This window comes from Pipistrellus hanaki (genome assembly GCF_964339955.1).
Source record: "Pipistrellus hanaki genome assembly, chromosome: 7".
Taxonomy (NCBI): Eukaryota; Metazoa; Chordata; class Mammalia; order Chiroptera; family Vespertilionidae; genus Pipistrellus; species Pipistrellus hanaki.
This window is the reverse complement of record NC_140509.1, coordinates 60977279-61004335: the sequence shown is the minus strand read 5'-3', so window position 1 is coordinate 61004335 and position 27057 is coordinate 60977279. Positions and strand designations below refer to the sequence as shown.

At 38.3% G+C, this 27057-nt stretch overlaps 1 protein-coding gene across 2 annotated transcripts in view; it reads right to left on the bottom strand.

The window, feature by feature from the left end:
- SHPRH (SNF2 histone linker PHD RING helicase) overlaps positions 1 to 26149 on the bottom strand; it is a 67154-nt gene extending 41005 nt beyond the window's left edge. The window contains exons 1-13 of one of the 2 annotated variants that reach the window (XM_084889276.1): positions 26032 to 26149; positions 19029 to 19711; positions 15459 to 15588; positions 12138 to 12356; positions 11572 to 11650; positions 10742 to 10892; positions 9282 to 9396; positions 8405 to 8661; positions 6294 to 6953; positions 4345 to 4596; positions 3459 to 3537; positions 1443 to 1606; positions 1067 to 1323 (exon numbers count right to left, since the gene is read on the bottom strand). In XM_084889276.1, the coding sequence (XP_084745402.1) occupies positions 1067 to 1323; positions 1443 to 1606; positions 3459 to 3537; positions 4345 to 4596; positions 6294 to 6953; positions 8405 to 8661; positions 9282 to 9396; positions 10742 to 10892; positions 11572 to 11650; positions 12138 to 12356; positions 15459 to 15588; positions 19029 to 19667 (3002 nt within the window). In that variant the 5' untranslated portion in view covers positions 19668 to 19711; positions 26032 to 26149. Of the gene's footprint in view, positions 1 to 1066; positions 1324 to 1442; positions 1607 to 3458; positions 3538 to 4344; positions 4597 to 6293; positions 6954 to 8404; positions 8662 to 9281; positions 9397 to 10741; positions 10893 to 11571; positions 11651 to 12137; positions 12357 to 15458; positions 15589 to 19028; positions 19712 to 25866 lie in introns of both variants that reach the window. The other variant, XM_084889275.1, reaches the window with a different exon arrangement.
- Between the last annotated feature and the right edge of the window lie 908 nt (positions 26150 to 27057).

Sequence of the window (27057 nt, the reverse complement as noted above, 5' to 3'; positions counted from 1 at the left end):
TGTGCCCACTTATCCATGGGGATACATTCAAAGACCCACAGAAGATGCCTGAAACTAGAGATAGCACCAACCCTATAAACTAAAAAAAAATTTTTTAAATGCCTTTTTTATCTGGAGTGAAGCAAATAAACAATAAAACTCCACAAGAGTCCTAATTTGAAAAGAGATGTTAAAAATCATAAAAATAATTTGAAGATGTGGTTCTCTTCCACAAATAATGTTTCATACTAAAGAAAATGACCATCCTGCTAAAATAATTGACAACTCAGTGACAAGGACGTGAAGCTGTGGGTTAGAAAGCTAATTGCTTAAATATTGTGTATTATTACTATAGAGGTCCCTTGGTATGGCCTGCGGGGATCAGCCAAAACCGGCAGTCTAACGCCGCCTGCTGCTCCTGTTCATCCCGGCCCCACTGTGCCTGTCACAGGCTCACGCCCAATCAGTCCCAATCGGAAGAGGTTCACGCTGCTGCAGTGGCGCTTGCCAGCCAGGTGTCTGGTGCTGTTGGTCAGCTGAGCGGTACTCCCACTGTGGGAGCACACTGACCACCAGGGGGCAGCTCCAGCATTGAGCGTTTGCCCACTGGTGGTCAATGCATGTCATAGTGACCAGTGGACCAGTCATTCGATCTTTAAGTTGCTTAGGCTATATATATATATATATATATATATATATATAGACTATACAGACTAGAGGAGCAGTGCATGGATTCGTGCACCGGTGGGATTCCTCGGCCTGCACCCTCTCGTAATCCAGGACCCCTTGGGGGATGTTGGAGAGCCAGTTTTGGCTCGATCCCCACAAGCCAGGCAGAGGGACCCCACTGGTGCATAAATACGTGCACCAGACTTCTAGCATGCATATAAGATCTTTAATTATTCTCTCCCTGTTCTCCCCGCCCCCTTCCCTCTGAGATTTATCAGGCTGTTCCATGTTTCCATGACTGTGCATTGAGTGTCTGCTCCCCTGGTGGTCAATGCACATCAGCTACCAGTCGAATGGTCACTTAAGTTTTCATATATATAGATTCTTAGTTGTAGTGGAAGGAAACTGATAATCAAACCTCTTTTGGAGTGGCAGGAACTCTCCGCGAACGGCCTGTGGGTGGCAGCAGGCCTGCCGGAGCCTCAGCAGTGGGTACAGGATGGAGGTGACAGTCCTTCGGTCCAGACTGCTGAGCTTCAGAGCCCAGTCAGAAATCTTCCTGAGTTTGACTACGGCATCCTGGCAGCACACCTCATGCTGACGGTGATAGAAATGTCTTTCCACTGGAGAGAAGTGGAGCCAGTGGGTTTCTTCTGTCTGAGGAGGTATCTGAATCTGTAGAGAGAAAGAGAGAGAGAGGAGAGAGAAAATTTCACCTGGAAATTTAACTGTCCATTCCATCTCTTTTTTTCCCCTTTTAATACCCTTAATTAATAAAAACTTATTGTACTGACTTGGTCAATCACATCTTTCTTTGCAGACCTCCACAGAATCTTGGCAATAAAGCTGTAGAGGGGCTGTGGATTCTTCCTGCAGTAAGGGCGGTAGAGAAGTCGAATCCACCAATGCTTGACACAGAAAGGTTCAACACCAAGAAAGACCACTAGCCCAAAAAGATCTGAAAAGACAAAAAGAACAGAGCACATTGAGAAAAATTGCTTCTATACTTCTTCATTGCAGTTGTTAGAAACTGCCCAAATTGTGGGTGTCACAACTGCAGTATTACCAGCAGCTAGTGGGTAGAAGCTAAATATCCTTAAATGCAGAGGACAGCTGCCAATGAAAAAGAATTATCTGGCTCAAAATGTCAATGAAGCAAAGGATGAAAAATATTGGTCTAATATAAAAAAAAAACACACACAAAACAAATGAGACTTCCATGTTCAAATACAACATAATAAGTCATGGCAGGCTAATACTCCCACTGTAAAACTACAAAAAGAATAGACAACACAAGAATGAGTGTTAAATACATCAGAGAGGAAGCAAATAGGAAAAAAACTCAAAATCCCGGAAAGTTTTGGAAAGCTTTTTTAGATAAGTTGGGCAGGAAGAAACTTTTGGGTGTGATTATCTTGATTGTGAAAATAAATTCATGGGAATATATGTATATTTAAAATTTCCAAATTTTACATATTAAATATTTACAGCTTTATTATATGTCATTTACTACTTAATGAAGCTGTTTTTAAAAATATTACTCAAGAATTTGCTGAATGGTGACAAACACTCAAAACATCTGCCAACATCTCACATATCCAAAGTAAAATACCCAGAAACATATTCTTTTAACACTAAAATCAGAAAAAAGTAACTCTGAGTCTTTTTCTTTTTTCAGTACCTCTCAGCTAACTTTTGAGCTGAATGAGATCTTAGTAACACCTAAATAGCTACAATTTGGGCAGTTTCCAATGTAAGCGCAGACCACTAAATCTGGCCTTTTAGTTATCCTGATATTATCCTATAAATATGTACTTTAATGTAACTTACTAAAATTATACAAATATTTAAGTATGTACTTATAAAATCCCCCTAGACAATGTTTTTCTTCCTAAAAGCAATTATCAGAAAGCAGACTGTTTTTATGTCACAATAATGGATGTTGATATTTTTATTTTAACAGAGTGACAAGTTATCTTGATGAAAACAATATACAGTAACTTGAATTTTCAGAAAGATATATTTTGAGGATGAATATTTGCCACAGGATGCCAAGAATATTTATATTTTACAATTTAACTACATTTCAATGACAGCTTTTTAGGGAATTCTATGTAAAACAACTTTAAACTTTTAGTTTTAAATATTCACAACTTGAATAAAAGTTTTAAAAATGCAATGTTTGTTCTTTGGAAAAACTAAGTTATATAAATGAGTATGTAGTAGAATCATTAGTTATACTGTGTGTGTGGTGGTGGCAGGGTGTTGGGGGTAGAGGGAGAGAGAACTATACACAAATTAAATGTTCAAGAAGGGGAATGGTTGAAGGGATAATGGCATAACCACATGGTATATTATATAGCTATTAATATTTTTTTACTTTTACAATTAGTAAAATTATAGTCCCACTATGTGAATTCAGGCAATAAAAATTATGGTCCTATTTTTATAGATACAGCCAATTAAAATGAATTATTTCTCTCTCCCTCTGTCAGGTTCGTTCTGTTTTCTACCTACTACTTTGGAACTCTGAGTTCAATTTGGACCTATATTTCCACTGTGTAGGCATGCACAATGACTGTTCAACTTAGGACAATGGGACTACTCACTATTTATCTGTCCTCATGTCTACAATAAAAAATCACCCAATTACATTTAAAAAGATAAATGCTTGAAACTACAGAGTCAAATATAAATACATATATAATTATGTAAGTAAGGATTTCAGCAAAGGTTAAATATAACAATACTTTCTCTTCAAAAATTAAACTTTTCAAATATATGCAGTATGTGAGAAAACCATATATTACCCTCCAGTCCTCTCTGTACTGGAGTGCCACTGATGCACCAGCGATTAATCCCACTCAAGCGCTGAGCCATTTCTGCAGCCTGATGAGAGAGAAATATGGAATAAAAAAGAAAAGAAAAAATAACCACAGGGAAAATGCAGAAGTCAGGAATGTTTATCCATGGAAATCTACACTTTGGGTCAGAGGCACTTGCTTCTATTTAGGAATTACCATACTCCATGTTGACTATCCTATTCAAAGGGCCAACTTACAATATAGTGGTTCTCATTAGCAGGATGCCACGTGTCCTGTCCCAGCCCCCACAAAAGGAAGGGTAGTTCAATTATATGTAGTGAAAAGGCTCTCTGAATGACTGATACATCCTCACCCCATCCTTCAGTGAATCACTGTACTAAGAGATGTGATTCAAAAATTCAGGACAGGTTACAGGTTGGCCAAAGACAGCATAAAGACATGTGACAAAGGATGAATCAAAATTCTATCTTCTAAAGTAGCATTTCCATTACTAGCTTGTCTTTCTGATAAAAAACTACCAAAGTCAACTTTGGTGCAAAGCTATCAGAGTCTATATGATAAGCTTTCCACTTAGCAGAAATGCTTACAAAAATCCCTAAATACAGTTTACTTTTATCTTCATCACACTTAAACTACCATCTTATTCAAATATACATGGGCACTGCACACAGAGCAAAGATTCAGAGTACTGAAAAATTCCTAAGGGTTATGCAGTTTATAGCATAAGAGAAAAAAGCAAATGTAAGAATATTTAACTTCTGGTTAATATCAACACTGGTTAATTTTAAATTTTCTAAGGACAGCTTCTCCCAACCCCGTCCCCCATCCCCATCTCTTCCTCAGCTCTCAAAAATTCTGGAGAAACTCTCACTTTTACAGCGGGACATTCAACCATCTGAGCTTCATCAAGGCAGATCCTCCACCATTCCACAGCGACCAGGGGGCTTGGAATGGCCATATAGCGCTTCTGGTTCCGTAAGCGACGCCCATCCTCACTATTGCTGTGTGGGATATCTACATAATTTAGCTCTGAACGAAGGACATCATAGGTAATGATAACTATATCCTGTTCTGCCAAAAAATGAGGCTGTAAGAAGCCATCTTTCTTCACTCCTTGATATACCTAGGAAATAACCAGCACAGAGAGTTAATTGCAGAAAAGCTTTTCAAAGATCATTGAAATAATAATTTATGTATCCCTTACAGAGCCCTTTCTCCATGTTTAGCACCGAACATGCTTTGAGATACATTCCATACCTGTCGAGAGAAAGACACATTTTAGTGTGGAAGACTAATAATAGGAGCAATGTGAAAGGAACTGTAACAGAAGAAAACGTTATAGCATCACAGTGGAAGGACCAACTCCATGGTTGAAAAGGTCAATTCAGAGAGGAGTTAAAATTTTAGGTGGATCTTGAAGAAAATTTAGGAGTTCTCAAGGGAAAGGAAAGGAGAAAAGAACATGACATATAGGTAGGTAGGCAGATGGGATTAACAGCACGTGGAAAAAAGCACAATGATATAGGAAACTATAAAAGTAAGGATTATTTTACTGAGTGCTTTTTATATTACAGACACTGTGCTAAGCTTTATCTACCTTCAACAACAATCCTATTAGAGGCTGTTATCATTCCTATCTCACATGTAAGAAACATGAAGTAACTTGCTCAAAACTGGTAGAGCCAAGCCCTAGGTAGGTTACTTAGTGGTTAGAGCATTGGGCTTCTTTAGACTGAAGGGTCTTGGGTTCATTCGGTCAAGGGCACAAACCTCGGTTGCAAGCTCAGGGCCCATTCTAGTTGGGGCACATGTGGAAGGAAATCAATCAATGTGTCTCTCTCACATTGATGTTTCTCTCTGTCTCTCCCCCTCTGTTCCACTCTGTCTAACAATCAAACCTCAGAGGGAAAGCACGGGGGAGAGATCAACTGAAGGACTTGTATGCATGCATATAAGCATAACGAAAGGACACAGACACTAGGGGGATGAGGGCATGAGCGGGATTTGGGGGCTATGGGGGACAAGGACACAATAAAAAGTATATATTGAAAAAATTAATGGAAAAAATATCCTCTGGTGAGGATTAACAAAAAAATGAACAAAAACATAAACTGGGAGAGCCAAGATTCAAACTAAGGTCTGTTTACCCCACAGAACAGAGCTGTTCAATTCCTAAGGTGGCATTTTGCTTATTACTGTATTCTCTCTCCATGCCTACGAAAGTGGCTGAAATATATTATAGAAAACATACAATAACATTTGAATTGAAAGAAGAACTGAGTGAAAAAGAACATTAACACTAGTAAACAATAACAATGAATGTCCACATACTACATGCCAGCACTTTATCAAATAATCTTCCCAGTGAGTCTGTGAGGAGATACTATTTTCAGAACTTAGCATAAAATAGGTGCTTGATAAATATTTGGTAAATGAGTAAATTCCTACTTTCCAATAAGGTAACTGAGGCTTCAGAGCATGATTCTGGAGCTACGAAGTAGCTACTATCATGCAATGCTGTTTTTGAATTGCATTCTTCTCTGAGTATAAATGCTTATACAAAGACTTTTTCATTTACATAATAATTTGTTTAAAAGCTTTCATATCTTTCTACTCAAATTCTTTAACTTCTTAACTTCGAATGTGAGAAAAAATAGTCTACTATTCTATTTAATTACCTCAATTTTCTCTTCAAATTCTGATTTAATATTCTCATGTTATTTTTTGGATAAACAACAAAGTGACAAAGATTATAAAAACTATCATAAAGAAGCAAAATTTATACTTTTCTGTCCCTTTAAGGTGCCCAAATTGCCTTACCAAGACTCGCAGAGATGATGACCTCACATGCCTATTGATTTCATCCACCCACTGATGACATATGGAACTGGGAGAGATGATAAGAGTTGCTCTAGTTGATACTGGCTCCATTGCAACAAGGCAGTGGGGGCAATAGAAAGGCTTAATCTTCAGATTCTTCTCTTCATAATTCACACATTTTGCATGTTGCCACAGGTGGCATTTCAGGCACTGAACACGAGGTTTACGGTCAATATGGTCAAGTTCACCACATATGCACTCAAAGCGATAATCGGATGAATTATAGGGACTCATAATATTAGAGTGTGGCACATCACCACCAGCAGGGTTTAGAGATTCATCTTGGGTCTCTGCTGCATGTTCTTGCTGGACTTCAAAGACACAGGAACTTGTGGATGTGGTAACATCAGTGATTCCAGAGTCACTGGTTGCTGGATCATGATTTTGTGAACTGAGATCGATGTCAGGTTGACTTTGTTCCTTTTTTGTGGCTGGAACAGACTTTTTCCTCATTTTACTACGATTTCTCCTGGGCTTATAGTAATAATAGTAAGGATTATCATCATCATCAGAGGTGTTTGATGGCAAGTACTCAGAATCTGTGTCCTTGCTCAATGACTTTCTGGATTCTTTCTGAATTTTCCTTGGACTCCATACTGCCTATGAAAAAACATTAATTTATTTATTTCAACAAGCTACATTTCTGAAATTAAATTGCCAACTATGTTGATGGGCTTTATATAAAAATTCTGCTACTCTTTCCTGAGGAGAATCACTCCTGGTCAGTGACTTTTAATTTGCCCTTTCTAAGAAGCCTCCCCATAGTCTGCAGGAATAAAAAAAAAAGGTGTACTGTATACACACATTTTGCATGTTGCCATGTGTATACTATATAGGTAAGATATGGAGAAAATAAAAATTAGAAAGATAAAGGGAGCTCTTCACACTTCGGTATTAACCTCTTGTAATTTATAGGCTGCCTAAAGCAATAAAAGACTAGAAGTTTATAATGCATAAATATATAAATGAGGGCAATTATAAAAATTCCAGGTACTAAAATACAGCATTTAAAAGTTAACTTACTACTTACTGCAATTAGCAAACAATGCCCTTCTTTCTTTCTCCTTTCTATTTGTGTTCCCTCCTGCAATTATTTACTGAGTGTCAATTTTGTTTGATGTTAGGGATATAATTTGGGGAATATTTAGCCCCTGCTTTCAAAGGAGTATGTTGGAAAGAGAGAACAGTAAACAATAAGATGATGATGGTATAGGAATGCATAAGAGGGCTGTACTGAGAGGGGTTGTGATGAGAAGGCAGGCGCCAGCAAGGGAGGTCAAAGCCAATGTTGAACAGAGGAGTTGGGACACTTAACACGAAATGAATGGTATCAATCGAAGATGTTCTTGTTTTGGTGACAGAAGAATTAGTAAAAGTCAGGAGTTCATTGTAGTCTTCTACCTGGCTGGGGAAAAACTGTTGGAAACTTCCTACTTGAGGAAATGAACTTATTTATCTGCATTTTTCAAAGTAGCCAAGCTGGGAGTTCCACACTTGGACTTGCTGTCATTAGTCTTTCCTTGATTTATGTTTACAAATTCGTAACTATTTTCTTAAAAACAAGTAGAAATTAATAGCTCCAAAGAAGAAGGTTTATAACAAAATGCAAACATTTTATAAGATGATGACCATGGGAAAAGAAAGACTTTATATAAAAGATTCAAAATGTACAATATATAAAGAGCTATGCAAATATAAAGTATCGTTAACATTTTTAATATATGGAACAAACTTTTAAACTGCTGACAACAGTATAAAAATGGAGAAGTTAAATTTTACTATATGCTTAACCAACTAATTTTATAATTCATGCAATAAATATTTGAGTACTTGCTTCTAGGCCAAGAAAGGTTTAATGGTAACCAAAATAAAGTTTCTACTCCGATGGAACTTATATTTAGGAAGTAGAAAATGTAAGTCACAGCCATAAGTGATGTTCCTAACCAGTATGTTATTTATATTCAGATGGTAAAAGCTTCAGTGTCAAGGTGGGATCCATCAGCTCATTCTATAAGGCATCATATATAGCTACTTAGTAAGTGCTCTGTTACCTGCTTTTTGGTTTTATCATATATATCCTCTTCCTTGTAATTCTTCCCCAATGTAAAAGTCCCAGAAAAACCATGGCCTTTGATCTGTTTCACAAGACCTTCAAAAATTAAACATTTCAGCATCCGTTTCAGGAGACTCTTGTTACGATGAACGTCATATCTATATATAGAACTGACATACTTATAGATGGAAAGGATGGAAACTCCCTTTTTTCCATTCATTTCTTTCACAGCTGTCAGGATCATCACACGTGTAGCTAAATGTAAAAGGATATGTTAACTCAGTCAAAATAATTAAAATTAAAAGAAAATAAAAGTCAGTTCATTTTAATGTGCAATGAGGATCAAGTTATAAATAAAAAATAAAGCAAAGATTTATTGAAGGTATGGTGTCTCTATATTGTCATTTTGAAGACTATGTAATAAAAATTTACCTCAACACATTAATAATTACTGTAATGGAAATAATTTAAGAAAGAATTATTCATGAATTTATTATTCTTACAAAGCAAGTATCACTTAAAATTATTTTAAAGACCCTCTCACAATTATCTATGTATATGCTATTATGAGTAAGGGAAACATTCATTTGTTAGCAGAAATTGAGGTAGCCATGCTAGAGAATAAACAAAGCCTGGTTTAAATTGCAAGCTAAATAAATTTAAATATAATATTGAGCAAGAACTACTTGGACCAAGTTAAAAAGAGTTTATTTTGTTAAGATACTTTGACTTATAATTAAGCCTATTTATTCATAATATAAACAACTATAAACACAATTATTTATAACAATGACAAGATATCTCTATATGAGGATTATAAGAGCTACAACAGGAAACTGTAAAAAGATATTTTCTTTGAGAGACTTCATACTTACGGGGGCAATGAACTTTTTCTTTGGGTTCAATTTCCATAATCTGAGTTTTTCCATTTTCTGTGTTTTTTACTTGTACTCCAGAATGTGATGGAATGAAATAATTGACCACTTTTCCCTGATATAAACAACATTCAGTAGTCACATAGGGTTTTGTTTTCAGTATTTTTAGTTGCTTATTAAAATTAACCTTCCTTCTATTAAGGAAATGCAGAAGAGTTGTAAAAAATTATAAAAAGGCTAAATAGCTATTCATACTTACAAACCTTATTTTTTTGTTTCAGGGCTTATAGCTAGCTATCACTTTTACAAACTGTACAAATTATATATTACCTTAAATTATCTAAATGTTAAGTGTGCGACTTCTGCAATTAACTTTTTTTATTATATTTTTATTGATTTCAAAGATGAAGGGAGAGGGAAAGAGAGAGAGAGAAACATCAATGATGAGAGAGAATCATTGATTGGTTGCCTCCTGCAGGCCCCCTACCAGGAACCAAGTCCACAACCCAGACATATGCCCTCAACATATGCCCTCAACCAGACATATGCCCTCAACCAGAATTGAACCCAGAACCCTTCAGTCCACAGGCCGACACTCTATCCACTAAGCCAAAATAGCTAGGGCTGCAATGAACTTTTTAAGACTTGTTTAAACACAGAATTAACCCTATTAATTTATAACAATACTAAAAATAATTTAGAATTACAATATCTAATGAGAAGAAAATGCCAAAAAGAAATTACGGATACTTAGAACTGCATACTCCAATTTATTTTTCTACAACAGAAATAGATATTTTTCTACTACCTCCTCAAATCTGAAATCCTAACATTGCAAACCTGACCCTATTAAAAGATCATACTGTCATTAAGTTTGTCCGCATGGTGGTGGGTCTTATAGCTAATTATAGTTATATCCTTAATTAGTGGGTTAATTTTGGCAAATTTAATTTTAGATTTCATTATGGAAAAATATAAGCTCTATAATTTACATTTTGATATACAATTATATATTTTGGAACAAAGACTTCCAGTTTATTTCATCTAGCACTCTAATTAATAAACTTTAACAAAGCTTTAATTACCACATTTTTTATTTACATACCTGATATTTGTGCAATATTAAAAAACAGTTCTCAAAAATATTTAGAGACTTGTAATAGTGACAAAACATTTGAGGAAGTAATGTATTTTCCTCAGGCTGTTTCTCTGCCAATTAAAAAAAAGTTTGGTGCAAGAATATCCCCGCCTCCTCCTGCCCCCACCTTTGGCCAACATCACGTAAGACAACCCTGCCAGGGCACAAACATCCCATTCACTGTGCCCACTTGAAGGTAACTAATAGGTAATATAAGTCATCAGCTGCAGCGAAAATGGCAAAGGTTGACTTAAGAGCCAAGCAAATGATGATTTATGATAACATTATGCCCCCTGGTTTCCAAGCCCTATAGTACTCCTACCTCAGGAAGAGTCAGAGCATCTTGTTTGACATCCTGTCGAATGTGTGTCAGAATCAGAGCCAAAACCTCCACTGTCTTTCCGAGACCCATCTCATCTGCTAAGATTCCACCAAACAACTGTGGCCCAGCACTTGGGTACTCACGGACGATGCTAACAGAAAAGAAACAAGAAAAATACATTATAGGAATAGAATTAAAATTATACTGTTACTAAAGAGAACTAGAAGAAATGCTAAAGTCTAGCTTTTAAAACTACATTTTAGGGTGAAATAATTCAAATCCTTACTTCTAGACTATAAGAACTGTGATAATTAAAAAAAACAAAAAAAACTGCCTGAGCTGACAGCTAAGATTGCAGAAACAATAGTGGTCTTGGTAAACAGTCATCATTTTTTCTCTTCTAAAACAAAAGGAAGCATGTCTGCCTTCTTTCTGAGACTTTTATGAATTTGGGAATAAAAAAATAAGAAGGGCAGCAACTACTGACTCACTAATCATATTTAAGGACTCCTGTAATTTTTATAATAGACTGGAAAATTTAATGAAAAATATAAATACTGAACCATAATAAGATAAGATATTATCTTAGAATTATAATCTCTTTAAATATCAATGACTAAGCATCTTAAATCTCTTATATAGCATTCATTTACTGAAAAGTGACAAGTGCTATTAATTCTATGTCTATCCTATCTATAAAAATGACTAATGAGACTTTAACTCAGTATTCCTTCTTGAGGTACTGCCAAGGCTCAAGATATATATTACCAAACTCATATAGGTTTCATAATATTTATATTCACTATCAAACACATAAAGTTTTGCCATACCAGCCTGTATATGGGTTGTAGTAGAGTTTCAAACCCTCAGATGTAACAATCTCTCGCCATAAGAAGTGTAGAGCATTTTCTAAAGAAAAATATAACCATAAAAACGACTTTTATTTGTTTTCTTTTCTGCCAGATAATGATATTAAAAATAAGTTAACAAATAAATAGGATAACCTGGTAAGCCACATACACATAGGAAAAAGTCTAGGATTTCTTTTACTCTTTTCTTCAGATATTATTCTTTAGCTGTCTTTGCTTTGGGCACAACTACTTTTCATATAAGCAAGTGATAAGACAGAAAAACAAAGTATAACAAATAACAAAGGATTGACAGGGGAAAAAAACAAAACCTAATACATATAATCAACTACTACCCACGAATGAATTTCCCTAACTTCAATTTTGAGACATTTCTTAGAAAATAATTTTGTTCATAGGAACACCCATTCTATCCTATCTTTTCAATATTATTTATTTAACATTAACTCCCCCTCCCCCCGCCTCCACACCATCTCTCTTATAATCCCTCTTATCAATTTGCCTTTCTGGAAGCATCTTATACTTGCCACTAATGGGAGCACTTCTGAAATGCTCTTGTTGTAGCATCCAATTGACAGCCTCTCTTTGGTAAGGTCTCAATACAGGAATCAATGCAGGATGCTGGACATCCACTTGAATGGACTGTGTTTCTTGCTGATGTGTTTGCTTCACAAAGTTATAGAGCTCATCAATGTCCTGTCCCTCTGACTCATTCTCTGAATCTTCCTCATCATCTTCCAACACATCTGTATATTCAATAACAAGGTGCTCAAAACAACCCGATTTACCTTTTATAATTACAAGCAATTCTTATTTCAAAACATACCGTGCACTTTCTCAACTCTGAGGATTTAATTAGCGTGTTTTGTCACTGGAAGGACCTACTCTTAATTCTTCATGAGTCAAAAATCTACCCATCCATCCTTCAAGATGGTTCAGCTGCTACTTTTACTATGGCATGTTTTTCTCTTCCATGATTAGAATGAAGTTCTCCTCTGTGTTCATGCAATACCCTTATACGCTGGATATAGCAATGCATTGCATTCTGTCTAGTAGTGCAACCATCTATGAGTATTTGTCCCTTCTACACTGAACTGTAATGTTCTTTGAGGGCAAAGCCTGCCTTTTGTTTTTATAGCTCCTTAGAGCTGGCACATGCTTTGCCCATTGTAGATATTTAATAAACATTTGAGAAACTGAATGTAAATACCTTTTGCAGTTTATAAAAGGATAATTTATTTCACTTTTATATATTCATATAAAAATATCCACATAAGATATAATGTCACTATGACTAATATGGCAAGAGTTCCCACTGTATATCTTATGTTAAAAAAAGGCATTTGATAAGCACCTGTAGCCAGTTAGGAGGTAAGTATATAAGTCAATAATACAAATTTGTAAGAATATCAGATTCATTTTTGGACACAACTGCCATGAGGAAAATTTGTGCTTACTATAACATGAAAAAAAAAATTGACTATAAGCTAAGCAGAGTAAAAAGCAAATAAGACACAATTTTGTCATATAGAGATTTTATGAAGCTTGTTTAATTTTTTATTATGGATTTATTAGCTGTGTCTTCTGGTTGTTATGTATAGGAGTGTGTGTGTTGGGGAGAAACACAACTCTTAAGTAACAGCAATTTTTAAGCTTACTTTAAAAATTACCTGGAATAGAGGAAAACCAAGATGGCAGCATAGGTAAACACCTAAAGTGCTGCCTTGCTCAACAATTTCAAAACTACAACTAAAAGACAAAACAGACATCATCCAGAAGCACAGGAAGGCTGACTGAGTGGAAATTCTACAATAGAAGGAAAGAGGAAAGCACACTGAGACTCAGAGGAGCTGCAGAAGTTAGAGGTACAGAGACGTGCGTGTGGAGAGGACTGGCTGATATGCAGTTAGCTTTCTCAAGTGGGAGGGAGACAAAAGCTCCCGACTGCACTGAACTCGTTCCAGGAAAGACTCTGGGGACCCAGACTCATTCGGGGAGAAACTGGACTGTCTGGCAGCAGATGGAACTTGAGGGCAGCTTTCACTCAGAAGTGCTTACAGCAATTACTGTGTGACACTGAGACCTCTTAGGGATAGGGCTGATAAGAAGCCACAGCTGTCTGCTCCACCCTGAAACTCCGCCCCATCCAAGCTGAGCACAGAGGCTTTTGCAAGACTTGTCTCATAAGGGTGTCTCCAGCACAGTTCTCCCAGCATAGACACAGCTGATCCTCACAGCCAAATGGCCTGGAGGTCAATTCCTCCCAGTGATACCAACAACAACCAAGGCTTAACTACAACAAGACTGTGCACACAGCCCACAAGGGGTGCACCAAGAGTGTCCACCTCAGGTAATTGGGGAGGCTGAGCCACTGGGCCCTATAGGACACCTAGCACACAAAGCCACTCTATCAATTCAGGGAAGCAGCCAAAATGTGGAGACAAAGAAACAGGTCACGAATGAAAGAAATGGAAGAAAGCAAACAACTGGATAGAGTTCAAAACCACAGTTATAAGGTTTTTCAAGAATTTTCTAGAAAAGGCCAATAAATTTAGTGAGACCCTCAAGGATATGAAAAAGGACTAACTAAAAATTAAGCATACACTGACTGAAATAAAAAATAATAAGCAGAGATTCAACAGCATACAAGAGGATTGCAAGAATCAAGTCAAATATTTGAAATATGAAGAAGCAAAAAATACTCAACCGAAAAAGCAAAAAGCAAAAAGAATCCAAAAATATGAAGATAGTGTAAGGAGCCTCTGGGACAACTACAAATGTACCAATATCCAAATTATGGGGGTGCCAGAAGTAGAGAGAGAGCAAGATACTGAAAAACTATTTGAAGAAATAATGACAGAAAACTTCCCCACTTGGTGAAAGAAATAGACTTGCAAGTCCAGGAAGTGCACAGAACCCCCAAAAAAAGGAATCCAAAGAGGACCACACCAAGACACATCATAATTAAAATGCCAAGAGCAAAAGACAAAAAGAGAATATTAAAAGCAGCAAGAGCCGAAACAGGTTTGGCTCAATGGATAGAGCGTCGGCTTGGGGACTAAAGGGTCCCGGGTTCGATTCTGGTCAAGGGCATGTACCTTGGTTGTGGGCATATCCCCAGTAGGGGGTGTGCAAGAGGCAGCTGATCGATGACTCTCTCTCATTGATGTTTCTAACTCTCTATCTCTCTCCCTTCCTCTCTGTACAAAATCAATAAAATATATTAAAAAACAAATAAATAAATAAAAAATAAATAAATATAAATAAAAAATGGAACTACCTTTAAAAATAAAAAAAGCAGCAAGAGAAAAACAGTTAATTACCTATAAGAGAACACCCATACAATGGGAGTGGCAAGAAATATTCAAAGTGATGAATAGCAAGAACCTACAACCAAGATTACTCTATCCAGCAAAGCTATCATTCAGAATTAAAGGTCAGATAAAAAGCTTCAGAGACAAGAAAAAGTTAAAGGAGTTCATCACCGCCAAACCAGTATTATATGAAATGCTGAAAGGTATTCTTTAAGAAGAGGAAGAAGAAGAAAAAGGTAAAGATAAAAACTGTGAACAATAAATTCATATCTATCAACAAGTGAATCTAAAAATCAAGTGAATAAAAAATCTGATGAACAGAATAAACTGGTGAATATAATAGAATCAGGGGCATAGAAAGGGAGTGGACTGACAATTTTGGGGGGGAAAAGGGTGTAGGAAGAGACTGAACCTATGGATGAAGACTGTGGGGAGGGTGAGGTGGGAACTGGGTGGAGGGGAGGTATGGGGGAAAAAGAGGAACAATTGTAATAATTTGAACAATAAAGATTTATTAGAAACAAAAAAAATTACCTGGAATAATAAAATTGTATAATTTTTCCATCACTTTCTTCATAAGTTGATTGAACTTTTTCATTCTTGAATTTGCATCACTCAAAAAGTCTAGTTTTGCTAAGCCATCTTCCAAAAGATAAATTCCAACCTACAAAGAATCAACATAGAAATATTTTAAATTGTACTATGCTACTCTTTATGAAGATGTTAAAAAAATTTTTTTACTATCACCATTTTTATGGTATTTATCTCACAAACACCAAATCTCCCTCATCTATTTTCACTTTCAGTAACAAATTCATCCTACAAATGGAATGCTTACTATGTGGGGTGTATCCTTAAAGTTGCTAGGAAAAAAATACTTCCCTAACTTGAACCAAACCTGGGAAGATGTGATGAGAACACCAACTCTACCTAACAAGTCAATGATTTTCAACCTTGATGAGCAGCAGAGTAATCACTGAAGTTAACTAAGATGCAGATTCTCCCAGAAGATGCTGACACACATGCCAGGAGTTAGATTTGGGAGTCTCTGTTACCAACTCAAACATTTAAATGTCTAGGAAAACTGAACTCGATTATTTTTTAGATCTTGATTCTGGTGAAGCAATGCAGTAGGAAGCTTTACGGTCGAAAATACTTGAATTTGAATAATGGCACTGGGATTTAGGAGCTAAATAAATAGCAAAACAATTTATTTGTTTTGACCTAAATATTATTTGCAAAATGGAGAAGCCTATATGAGATGGCCTAGATCCATGGTCAATAAACTATGGCTCCCGAGCCACATGGGGCTCTTTGGTCCCTTGAGTGTGGCTCTTCCACAAAATAACATGGCCTGGGCTAGTATTTTGAAGAAGTGGTATTAGAAGAAGTTTAAGTTTAAAAAATTTGGCTCTCAAAAGAAATTTCAATCATTGTACTGTTTATATTTGGCTCTGTTGACTAATGAATTTGTCGACCACTGGCCTAGATGATATAATTTTAAAACTTCCTAATGGTAGATACTGATAAGTGCAGCTTCCTTCACTTCCCTCTATTAGCCTGGATCTGATTCCCTAATCACTGAGATTTTCATATTTATTCTGCTTGTGTTCACTTAGATTGCTTTCAATAGCAGTAATAATTGCTTAAATAGTTATACAAATCAAGGTCAGGGAACATAGATCAAAAGTTGGATTGTGCCGAAACCGGTTTGGCTCAGTGGATGGAGCATTGGCCTGCAGACTGAGAGGTCCTGGGTTCGATTCTGGTCAAGGGCATGTACCTTGGTTGCAGGCACATCCCCAGTAGGGGGTGTGCAAGAGGCAGCTGGTTGATGTTTCTCTCTCATCGATGTTTCTAACTCTCTTTCCCTCTCTCCCTTTCTCTCTGTAAAAAAAAAAATCAATAAAATATATTTTAAACAAAACAAACAAAAAAACAACAACAACAACCTTGGATTGTAAGAGAGATGGACAGAATACAAATGTAAATCCATAAATTTTTACTTGTTATTACTGAACCACAATTTTGGCACTCACAATCAACAAAGAGAGAGAATGCTTGGTTGCATAATTTCATTGTCTAGGGAATAATTATAGCTTAACACTTCTAAATTTTCTCCTTTCCTACTGTCAATTCTGAAACTATAAACAGGGCTACAACGTTAACTGCTTTTTAATGTGAGAAATATATAAGACACAGTTTTCAACTGAACAAAGATAAATTCAACACAATAGAACTTCTTTTCTTTTCAAGTTTTAGCATGAAGGCATGTTGACCTGCTTCAAAGTTTACAAAGTATATTTACTTACATTATCTTACCTGATTCTCAATCCAACTGTATAAAGTAAAAGAATGGGTATTAATGCATGCTGGTGTGTGGTTGAGCATTGACTCATCAACCAAGGGGTCCCTAGTTTGATTCCCAGTCAAGATACAGGCCTGGGTTGAGGGCTCGATCCCCAAGTAGAAGACATGCACAAGGCAGCTGATTGATGTTTCTCTCACACATCAATGTTCTCTCTCTCTATCCCTCTCCTCTCTCTAAAAATCAATAAAAATCTATTTTTTTTTTTTTAAAGAATGGGTAATGTTTATATTTCACACAGAAAAAGGCTGCAATCGGAACATTTAAATGATTCACATAGTGACTTGGTTAGTGAGTAACAGAGCCTGAAATAAATGATAAATTTATTCATTTGTTTACTGAAAATCTCTTCAGTATCAGGCAGTTTACTAGGCTGCAAAGACAGAAGACTTTATTGTCTAGTGAGGGGAAAAGGTCTAATATGTAAGTATGCTGTAAGTGACAGAGGCAAAATTAAGCATAGGCATCAGGTATGATAGGAAAGGCATGTTAAAACCATCCATGGAGTTTAAGAAAAGCTCTTCCTATATGAAGCAAACTCTGAGCTAAATATTAAAGAAAGACCAAGAATTACCAAAGAAGAGGAAGGGATAACCCAGGTAGAGGGGAACTGTTAAGGTAAAAGCAAAGATGTGGAAAGATGGCTGAAAATGTGCAGGAAACACATTTCCGGGACAAAATGAAAGGCAGAGTAATAAAAGATAAAGCTGGCCTAAACTGGTTTGGCTCAGTGGATAGAACATCAGCCTGCAGACTGAAGGGTCACAGGTTTGATTCTGGTCAAGGGTATGTACCTTGGTTGCGGGCACATCTCCAGTAGGGGGTGTGTAAGAGGTGGCTATCAATGTTTCTAACTCTCTATCCCTCTCTCTCTTCCTCTCTGTAAAAAATCAATAAAATATATTAAAAAAAAAAAGAAAAAGATAAAGCTGGAGTGAACAAGGGTCTATCAAACGAAGGACTTATATGCCAGATTATACTTAATTTAGTAGGCAGTAAAGAACAGAATCACACTTGCATTTCAAATTATACTATTCCATCTCTCTCTCAAGAATTTCAAATTGTACTATTCCACAGGCAAGGTAGATCAAAGAGTTGAAAAGGTAAGCAGAGAAATGGTTAAAGGATTGCTATAGGAAGAGAAAGAAATAATGAGGACCAAAACAAGTCATTAAGAGTAGAGCTGCAAAGGAGAAATTGGGAAGATCTCCTTGAAAAAATTCAGCCTGAAAATAACCAGCCATAATATATATGTATATATTATATCTACCTAATAAAAGAAAAACATGCTAATTGACTGTACCTTCATAATGTTCACCAGCCAATCAGGAGTGTGTATGCAAATTAGCCCAACAAAGATGACAGGTTAATTTGAATACACAGGCTCCAAGTGGCTGGGGGTGGGGTGGGACGCTTGTGACGATGACACAGGTGTTCTGTACTTCCCCACACACTCTGGGCCCCTGGGCAGTGTGAGAAGGTAGAAAGGCAGATCATCCGGGGAAGAAAGGCCCATTCTTGTACTAATCTTAGTGCATCGGGTCTCGTGTGTGTGTGTGTGTGTGTGTGTGTGTGTGTGGGAGTTATAGTTATTGTGAAAGCCTAAAATAAAGTGTAGTTTGAAACTTAATGAAAGGTTTATTGCTGGCTTAACAGACTATCCTAGTAAGATAACTTTAAAAAGGACTGCCCAATGCAGAAGAATCTTACTAAAAGACACCATAGAAATTGAGTACCTTAATAATGTGATTCCCATCTGGTTTGTGGTAAAGTTTTATTCTTCTCTTCTTTTGTAGCCACTCCAAATCCTCTAACATTTCACCACTGAAGGATGATTCCACTCGGGTACCCTTGTCAGAAACAATGCTTGGCTTGTTGAGTCCTTTTTCTTGTTTCTCCACATCTATGCATTCTGAATGAACATAGATCAGGAACTGACTGCTTGACTCTGAACTCATCAGTGTAAAACTCCTTTCAGAAAAATTTTCAATTATACTCTGTTCTGGAAGAAGCTGAAGAGTGAATTCTCCTAGAAGTGCTTTCCAAGAATTATCAAAGTGACAGGGAGAAATCACAATATTCAGCTTTACTGACAAAAAGGAAAAACTGTCACCAGTCTCTTCTTTATCGATTGATTCTGAAATGCATACTGACTCTGAACATGTCTTTTTATCTCTGTGAGGCACTTCTTCCTGTGGGCTGTCATCTAGGATGATGCACTGAGCAGAAGAGGACTCTGAAGCTGGGTAGGGATGCTCATCATCAGTTAAGGTGACAGGTTCATTCCTTCTGTCCTCATGCATATTCCAACGAAGCTGCTGTTGCTTTTCTTCATCTACTTTTACCGGAGGAGCGCGTTTCCGTCGGTTGCTCATTTTCACTGTTTTTAATTTTTTTTTTTTATGGGTAAATGTGAACTCTAGAAGACAAATGCAACAGTAGACATTCTGAGAGAGAATTTCAGAGTTAAAGGGCTCCCAGATGAGAAATTCAGCATAAATTAGTAGTCTACATATACAACATGAAATCTTCAGAGAAATACAAAAAACAGTGGATAATTTTTTTTAAGAAGTCAAAAACAGCTAAGGAACACGCTGCCCATAATCTCATGCAATATACAAATTCTGATGGTTTTACCAGTTATTAATGGATAAATTTAATAATAATTTGAATAAAATAAAATAAATTCTAAAAATACATTTAAAGTATATCTCGCAAATATCCTGGAAATGCATATTTAAAGAACTTTAGTAACATGTACACTTATATCACTACAGAATTTCAAATTTGTTTTATAATCACAAAGGGTTAACAAAACCTCACTTGATCCTTACATAGCCTTAAAAATCCCCAAAATAGACCTTTCAAAAGAGCCTTCCCTTATATAAATTATATTTAAAAAAATAGAAATACATTTCTTTTTACAGGTTAGCAGATTAAAAAGGTTAAGACGGACAGCTGGGCAAGGAATAAGGTGATAATGGCAACCAGAGGAAACAAAGCAGACAAAACAAGAGAACAAAATAATGTACGTGTATTTGAGCTCTATGTAGATGAATGGGTAAAAAAAGCTGTGGTACATTCACACAATGGACTACTTACTATTCAGCAGTAAAAAACAAGGAGATACCATCTTTTGTAACGGCATGGATGGACTTGGAGAGTATTATGCTAAGTGAAATAAGCCAGTCAGAGAAAGACATGTACCATATGATTTCACTTATTTGTGGAACCTAGTGAAGAAAATAAACTTCACTAGGTTCGGATACAGAGAACAGACTGATACCTGTCAGAGGGGAGGAGACTGGGGACAGGTTGAGAAGGGTGAAAAAATTAAGCAAAGAAAAAAAAGACTCCTGGAACAGACAACAGTATGGTGATTGCCAAAGGGAAGGAAGTGGGGGACTGCAGGAAGTAGAAGAGGGTAAAGAAGCAATAAATGGTAATGGAAAACTTGACGTGGAGGGGTAAACTTGCATTTCAATATACAGATGACGTACTGTAGCACTGAAACCTATATAATTTTACTAACCAATGTCACCCCAATAAATCAAAATTTCAAAGAAGATTGAAACAGGAAAAAAACAAAACCTTCTGGTTTAAAAAAAAGGTATGGAAAAAAGGGAAAGGAAGCTTTCTATTTTAAAAGGGAAAATTGGTCTGAAAGCAGCCTTTATGACGTAGACCTCAAAGTACACTTTTCCCAAAATAATTGCCAATTTTTACATGAAACAGAAAAACTTACAGAAATTAAATCATAAAGTCATATCGATGGTTGGTGCTTATTTCAACCTATTTCATATAGCTGGGGGGGAAAATGTATAAACAATGAAAAAATTGGTTTCACGTGAAGTTTAAGAAAGTTTCAACCATTAATTCCATCCTATATAATAAAACTCTAATATGCAAATCGACAGAACAGCAGAACGACTGGTCGCTATGATGCGCATTGACTGCCAGGGGGCAGATGGTCAACACAGGAGCTGCCCCCTGTGGTTAGTGCATTCCCACAGTGGATTCACCACTCAGCCAGAAGCTCTGAGCCAGTGAGCACAGTGGTGGTGGCGGGAGCCTCTCCCATCTCCGTAGCAGTGTTAAGGACCCAGACTGTGAGGGTGCAGACTGGGCTGAGAGACAGCCCCCCCTCCTGAGTGCATGAATGTCATGTACCAGGCCTCTAATTTTTGAAGAAATCTCAATTGGGTATTTGCTGAGTCCTCATTATGTACTCAACACTGTGTCATACTTAAGGAGAAAATCTATATAAATAAAAGCCCAGCAACCGGAACAGCGGAATGACTGGAACGACTGGTGGCTATGATACACACTGCAGCAGCCAACCAGCCTGATCTGGGCCCCTCCCACTGCCAGCCCAACCCAATGGGTCCCCATCAGGGCAGGCTGGCCAGACCTCACCTGTGTAAGAATTCATGCACCGGGCCTCTAGTATAAAAGAAATATAAATCAAATCATGATCTTTAATTTAGTATAGACAATAAATTGTGTTTCTTCAATTGGAACACATAGAGCAGACTACATCCCTCTCTCCCCACTAAGTCCCCATCCCTATTTACTCTATCCCAAATCTAGGAGAGAATAAGAAATATGTTTTAAAGAAACAATTAAGAAATACAAAGCCATGTTTAAAATTACAACAACAGCAACAACAAAACCGTCAAGGAAAATTTCAGTTGACCAGAAATTCTGAGGAATTCCTAAGGATAACACATAGGGAATCAGACAAAAGCAAAATGGTGGTATGAATTAGCACCACACATCGGGCATCACCAACGGGCTTCCATGCACAATGCTGACAGAGCTGGTAATAGACCTCAAAGTGGGTCTAGGGCTACAAACACAGATAATAATGGAGCAATAGAGTGGGAATTGACAGGTAAGGACCTGCCTTCTCTTTCACAAAGGCAAGATAGCTGTGATGCCTTTGGGAGAACAGTGCCTAAAGTAGAAAGACATCCATTGTTACTGAGTACAGAAGAAAAATCATAAGACAATGGACTCTGCCTATAGAGAAATTTTCCCCATTATCAGTGAACAGAATAGAAAACTAGTCCCAGCAAAGGCTTTTGAGCCTCCCCTTATATAAATTGTACAAGCCAAAACAATGAAAGTTTGGCTTGTACAATTCATCTTTGAGCTCACAATCAACAATCAAACATTAAAGGATCTTCAACAGGAAAATAAATCAACAAAGACAAATTTTTACCCAAGCAAAGAGATGAAGCAATCTAAGTAAGTCTTTATAATAAATACTAATACAATCAACATCTATAGATCAGTGTGTCTCAAACTCCACTGCACATTAGAATCACCTATGAAAATTTTTTCTATCTATCTATCATCTATTTATTTAAAAAATATATTTTATTGATTTTTACAGAGAGGAAAGGAGAGGGATAGAGAGTTAGAAACATCAATGAGAGATAATAATTGATTGGATACCTCCTGCAGACTCCCTACTGGGGATGTGCCTGCAACTAAGGTACATGCTCTTGACCAGAATTGAACTTGGAACCCTTCAGTCCGCAGGCTGATGCTCTATCCACTGAGCAAAACTGGTTAGGGCTCCTGTGGAAACTTTAAAAAATCCTACTGCTCAGGTACTATCCTCACCAACTAAACCCAGACCAAGCATCCTAATATATAAAAAGCCAGGACTGTCATGACCGAAACAACTGGACGAATGACGGAACAGCAGGCTGTGTGGGGTGACCAGGCCAGCAGGGGGGGCAGTGAGGGGTAACCAAGCTGGCAGGGGGGCCATGAGGGGCGACCAGGCCAGCAGGGGGTGCAGTTAGGGACAACGAGGCTGGCAGAGGAGGGCAGTTGGGGCGACCAGGCCAGCAGGGAGGCAGTAATAGGCAATCAAGCCAGTGGGATGGGTGATCAGGTCGGAGAAGGGGAAAATTGGGGGTGACTAGGCCAGCAGGGGCAGCAGTTAGGGGCGATCAGACAGGCAGGCAGCTGAGCAGTTAGGAGCCAGTGGTCCCAGATTGTTAGAGGGATGTCTGACTGACCCCAATTGTGAGAGGGATGTCCTAAACCGGCCTGTTTGGGCCCAAACGGGCAGTTGGACATCCCCCAAGGGGTCCCAAATTGGAGAGGGTGCAGGCTGGGCTGAGAGGACCCCCCCTCCTGTGCACAAATTTCATGCACCAGGCCTCTAGTACATTTATAACTAAAAAAAAAAAAAAAAAAAAAAAAAAAAAAAAAAAAAAAAAAAAAAAAAAATTAAAAAATCAATCAATCAATTAATCAATCAATCACATTTTGATTGACTCTTTTCCTACAGGATCTCTATCCAGGAATAACCATAATGTTAATGGGCAGCCTCTATATCAAGTACTGGTATATCTCTAATCATATTCCAAATCCATCTCCTGGTTTTCTTCATACCACATGAATCCCACTTTTGATGGTTCTACTTCTTAATCCTTCCCCTTAAATAATGGTATTTGTGTAAAATATGATTATATGAAATTTTCTATATGAACTGAACTTTTACTATCCTGCATTTTTCAATTCCTGTTGCTTGAAATACTCTTTCAGATTTTCTTTGACTGTTGCTGTCCCAATTTTCTCTCCCAGACCCTCCCTGACCAGCCTGTTGAGTTAAGAGCCTCTCCTACTTCATCCCAAATGCTACAGTGTTCTCAACGGTTTGACTAAGAACTACAGGAAAACTGGGCAGCAACAGTATCCTATTCAACATTGTATCTCCAAAGCCAAGTCAGTGCCTGGATGGAAATGATATACAAAATAAGGTGAAACAAAGATCTCTAACTCCATGAATGCCCTCCCCTTTTTTACAGACCTAGTAGTACTTACTCACATTTCTTTTTGGACTCACATCTCTTAACCACACTCTAGAAGACTACTGGTAAAGTGAAACTATTCTTTATTATTTCTGGTCCAGAATGAGACAGACAAAACTGACTGACCTGTAGCTTTAATAAAAAAACAAAGACTGCCAGAAAAATAAAACCTTAATAAGACAATAAGACAAATGAATATCAATTAAACTTAAATTCATATCTCCCCACTCCCACCAAATTATAATCACATTGAAGGGCACAAATCCTGAATTACCATACATGTATGACAGACCTGGGTTTAGGCTATTAAGGGTACAGGAGAATACATCTGCTGTATGCATAGGTCCAAGGTGAGCCTCATATAATCAAAGCCCAATCATTACTGATGGCTTAAAAGTTCTCAGAAATCTAACATCACCAGACTTTTTTTTTGTGTTGAAAACTCCAGTAGGATGAAAGTATTTTCATCTGTTGAACCCTAAAAGAAAAGTTAGTCACATAAACTTGAAAAAAAATGCCTTCATAAAAAACTTTTTCACCATCAGATTCTGTTTCCCCCAAATCTTTCTAGCCTGAACTCTTTATAAAATATTTTTAAACAATAATTCTGTAAGTACAGTTCTTAGGCTGAGCGAAAAGAGGATGTGTATGTAATAGCATCTTTCAAAAGTAAGTTATTTTATTCTCAACTGCCAGCGTATTGGCTAACTCCAAGGAGCACGGGCTATCCAGCAAAGGCGTACTTAGCCCACTACTGCTCACCACTGTCCTGTTTCTAGCATAAAAACATAAACCAACTAGTCTTTTTGGTCACAGTACTGATTATCACAGGACATTTCTATTCAGGGGGATTTATCATTTTGGTTATTACTCAGCAGAATAATTAAAAATAGCTGTAACGATTAAAAATTATTATATTTTGTTTTGTTAGAGCCTCAGCTAATTTAAATACAAGTTGGAAAACAACCAAACATCTAGGATTTCTGCCTCATGCCCAACGGCAAGTCACTGAGAAAAAAGGCACAAGCTTAACAGTCATTATTTAATACTGCCTACTTGATAGTGGCCATCAATCATCACACAACACACACCTAGCAACTCCCACGGAGCCACAATGGACAACGTGCAAGGATGGTTTTGAATACGAGTGTAATCCATCTGGCTCCAAACAAAGGTAACTGAGAACTTTCAGACTCACTTAGAAGCCTCGGCCTCCCCTTTTCACTGCATTACAACCTCACGCACTAGGAAGCTGGGCAGCTGCCCAGTTCCAGCCTCCAGGGGCAAGTCTGCAGCGAGTGGTGATCAGCCCACTGTTTGCTTCCCAAAGACTCAAAGGCGCTTCGAGGAGTCCAAGCCGGGCTGCCAGCGCCCGATCGCTGCCCAGCAGCAGGCCGAGCAGACCAGCCACCTCGCGGCCCAGGAGCGCGACAGTAGCTCCGCGGGCGCTCTAACCACACATTGCAGGCCCCAGGCCCCCGGGGGAGGAACACAGCCTCCTTTCCCACGACCCACCGCCTCTCCCGGAAGGAAGCCGGGGCGGTCCAGAGGCCAGCAGGTCCGCGATGGGGAAGGGTCGGGGAGACTCGCGCTGCGGCACCCTCTTGGTGCCCTTTAGCTCCCCGGGATCCAGAACAAACTGAGTCCATCCCCCCGTGGGGCCGCAGTCTCAGTCCATCCAGAGTTACCTTCCCTCCCCGATCTCGGACCCGGGACCACCCTCCATCCCCGGAGCGCCTACCTAAGCAGGTTCTCAAAGCCTCTGCACCAAGGCCCTCTAGTGTCCCCGCTCCTCCAGGGCACGCAGTCGCCACCCACCCACCATCCGCTGGAGGCGGGCACGCGCGCTTTCTCCCGGTCAGTGTGGGGGTTCCCGGGGAGGGGAGACTGAACCCACAGTTCCTACCTGCTGGACGCGCGATGGAGCGCCGCGGGGTCACGGTGGACGCGCACGTCGGGCCGGCCCCGCCCCCTTTTCTCCGGCGGTGACTTCAGGAGCCGCTTCTGCGCAAGTCCGCACAGTGCAAGACCATAACGGGATGCAGCTGGAGTCTCGCGATAGCTCTGCCCACAACATTGGAGGCGACAGGATTGGCTGGAACCCCTAGACAGGAGGCGGGTTCTGAGCAAATATAAATAAGAGCGGCTCTCCCAGCTGAAGGGGCGGGGATCCCTTGGAAGCCAGTGCCGGTTGCCTTTTGTGACTTTAATAAAAAAAGGCAGAAGAGAATTCTGCAAACGCACTTTTTTTTTTTTTTTCCTTGCTTCTAGAAAGCAGGCATTAATTAGGTACTGAGGAAGCTTATCCTCCTCCTAAAAGTTACTCTAAAAGACTTTTCAGGGAAATGTGAGTACATATTGTAAGTTGAGGGGGGAAAAAACTACTTGTGTTGTGCTGAAGGTGGCCGAGGAAAATTGTCATGTTTCCTTCTCTTCATGGAGAGGTAGCCTCTTTCTCATAGAGTTAAGCTACCCCTTAGTTCACTTCGGATAACTCCGAGAGGAGAGAGCTTGTAAAATAACAGCCAGGAATCGGCAGGCACTGCGTGATAAATGAGCAGCTCAACAGGATTCATCCCTAGACTTGGAAGGGCATCTCAGCAGCACAAAAGTAAGTTCTTTACCCAAGGGAGTTGTAGTTGCACAGACAGTCTGTATCCAACTTTGTACAGAGCTTCATCACAGACCTCTAAGCTAGTCTGAAAGAAGCTATTTACATAAACGAAACCCTGTAAAATTCTATGCAAATAGTTACTTTATCCCAGGCTTCAAGAGATGAATTGAAAAAGGAGTGCGGCTATGAACATAGGGGTGCATATGTTCACCTTTCTGATTGGTGTTTCTAGTTTCTTGGGATATATTCCTAGGAGTGGGATTACTGGGTCAAATGGGAGTTCCATTTTCAGTTTTTTGAGGAAACTCCATACTGTTC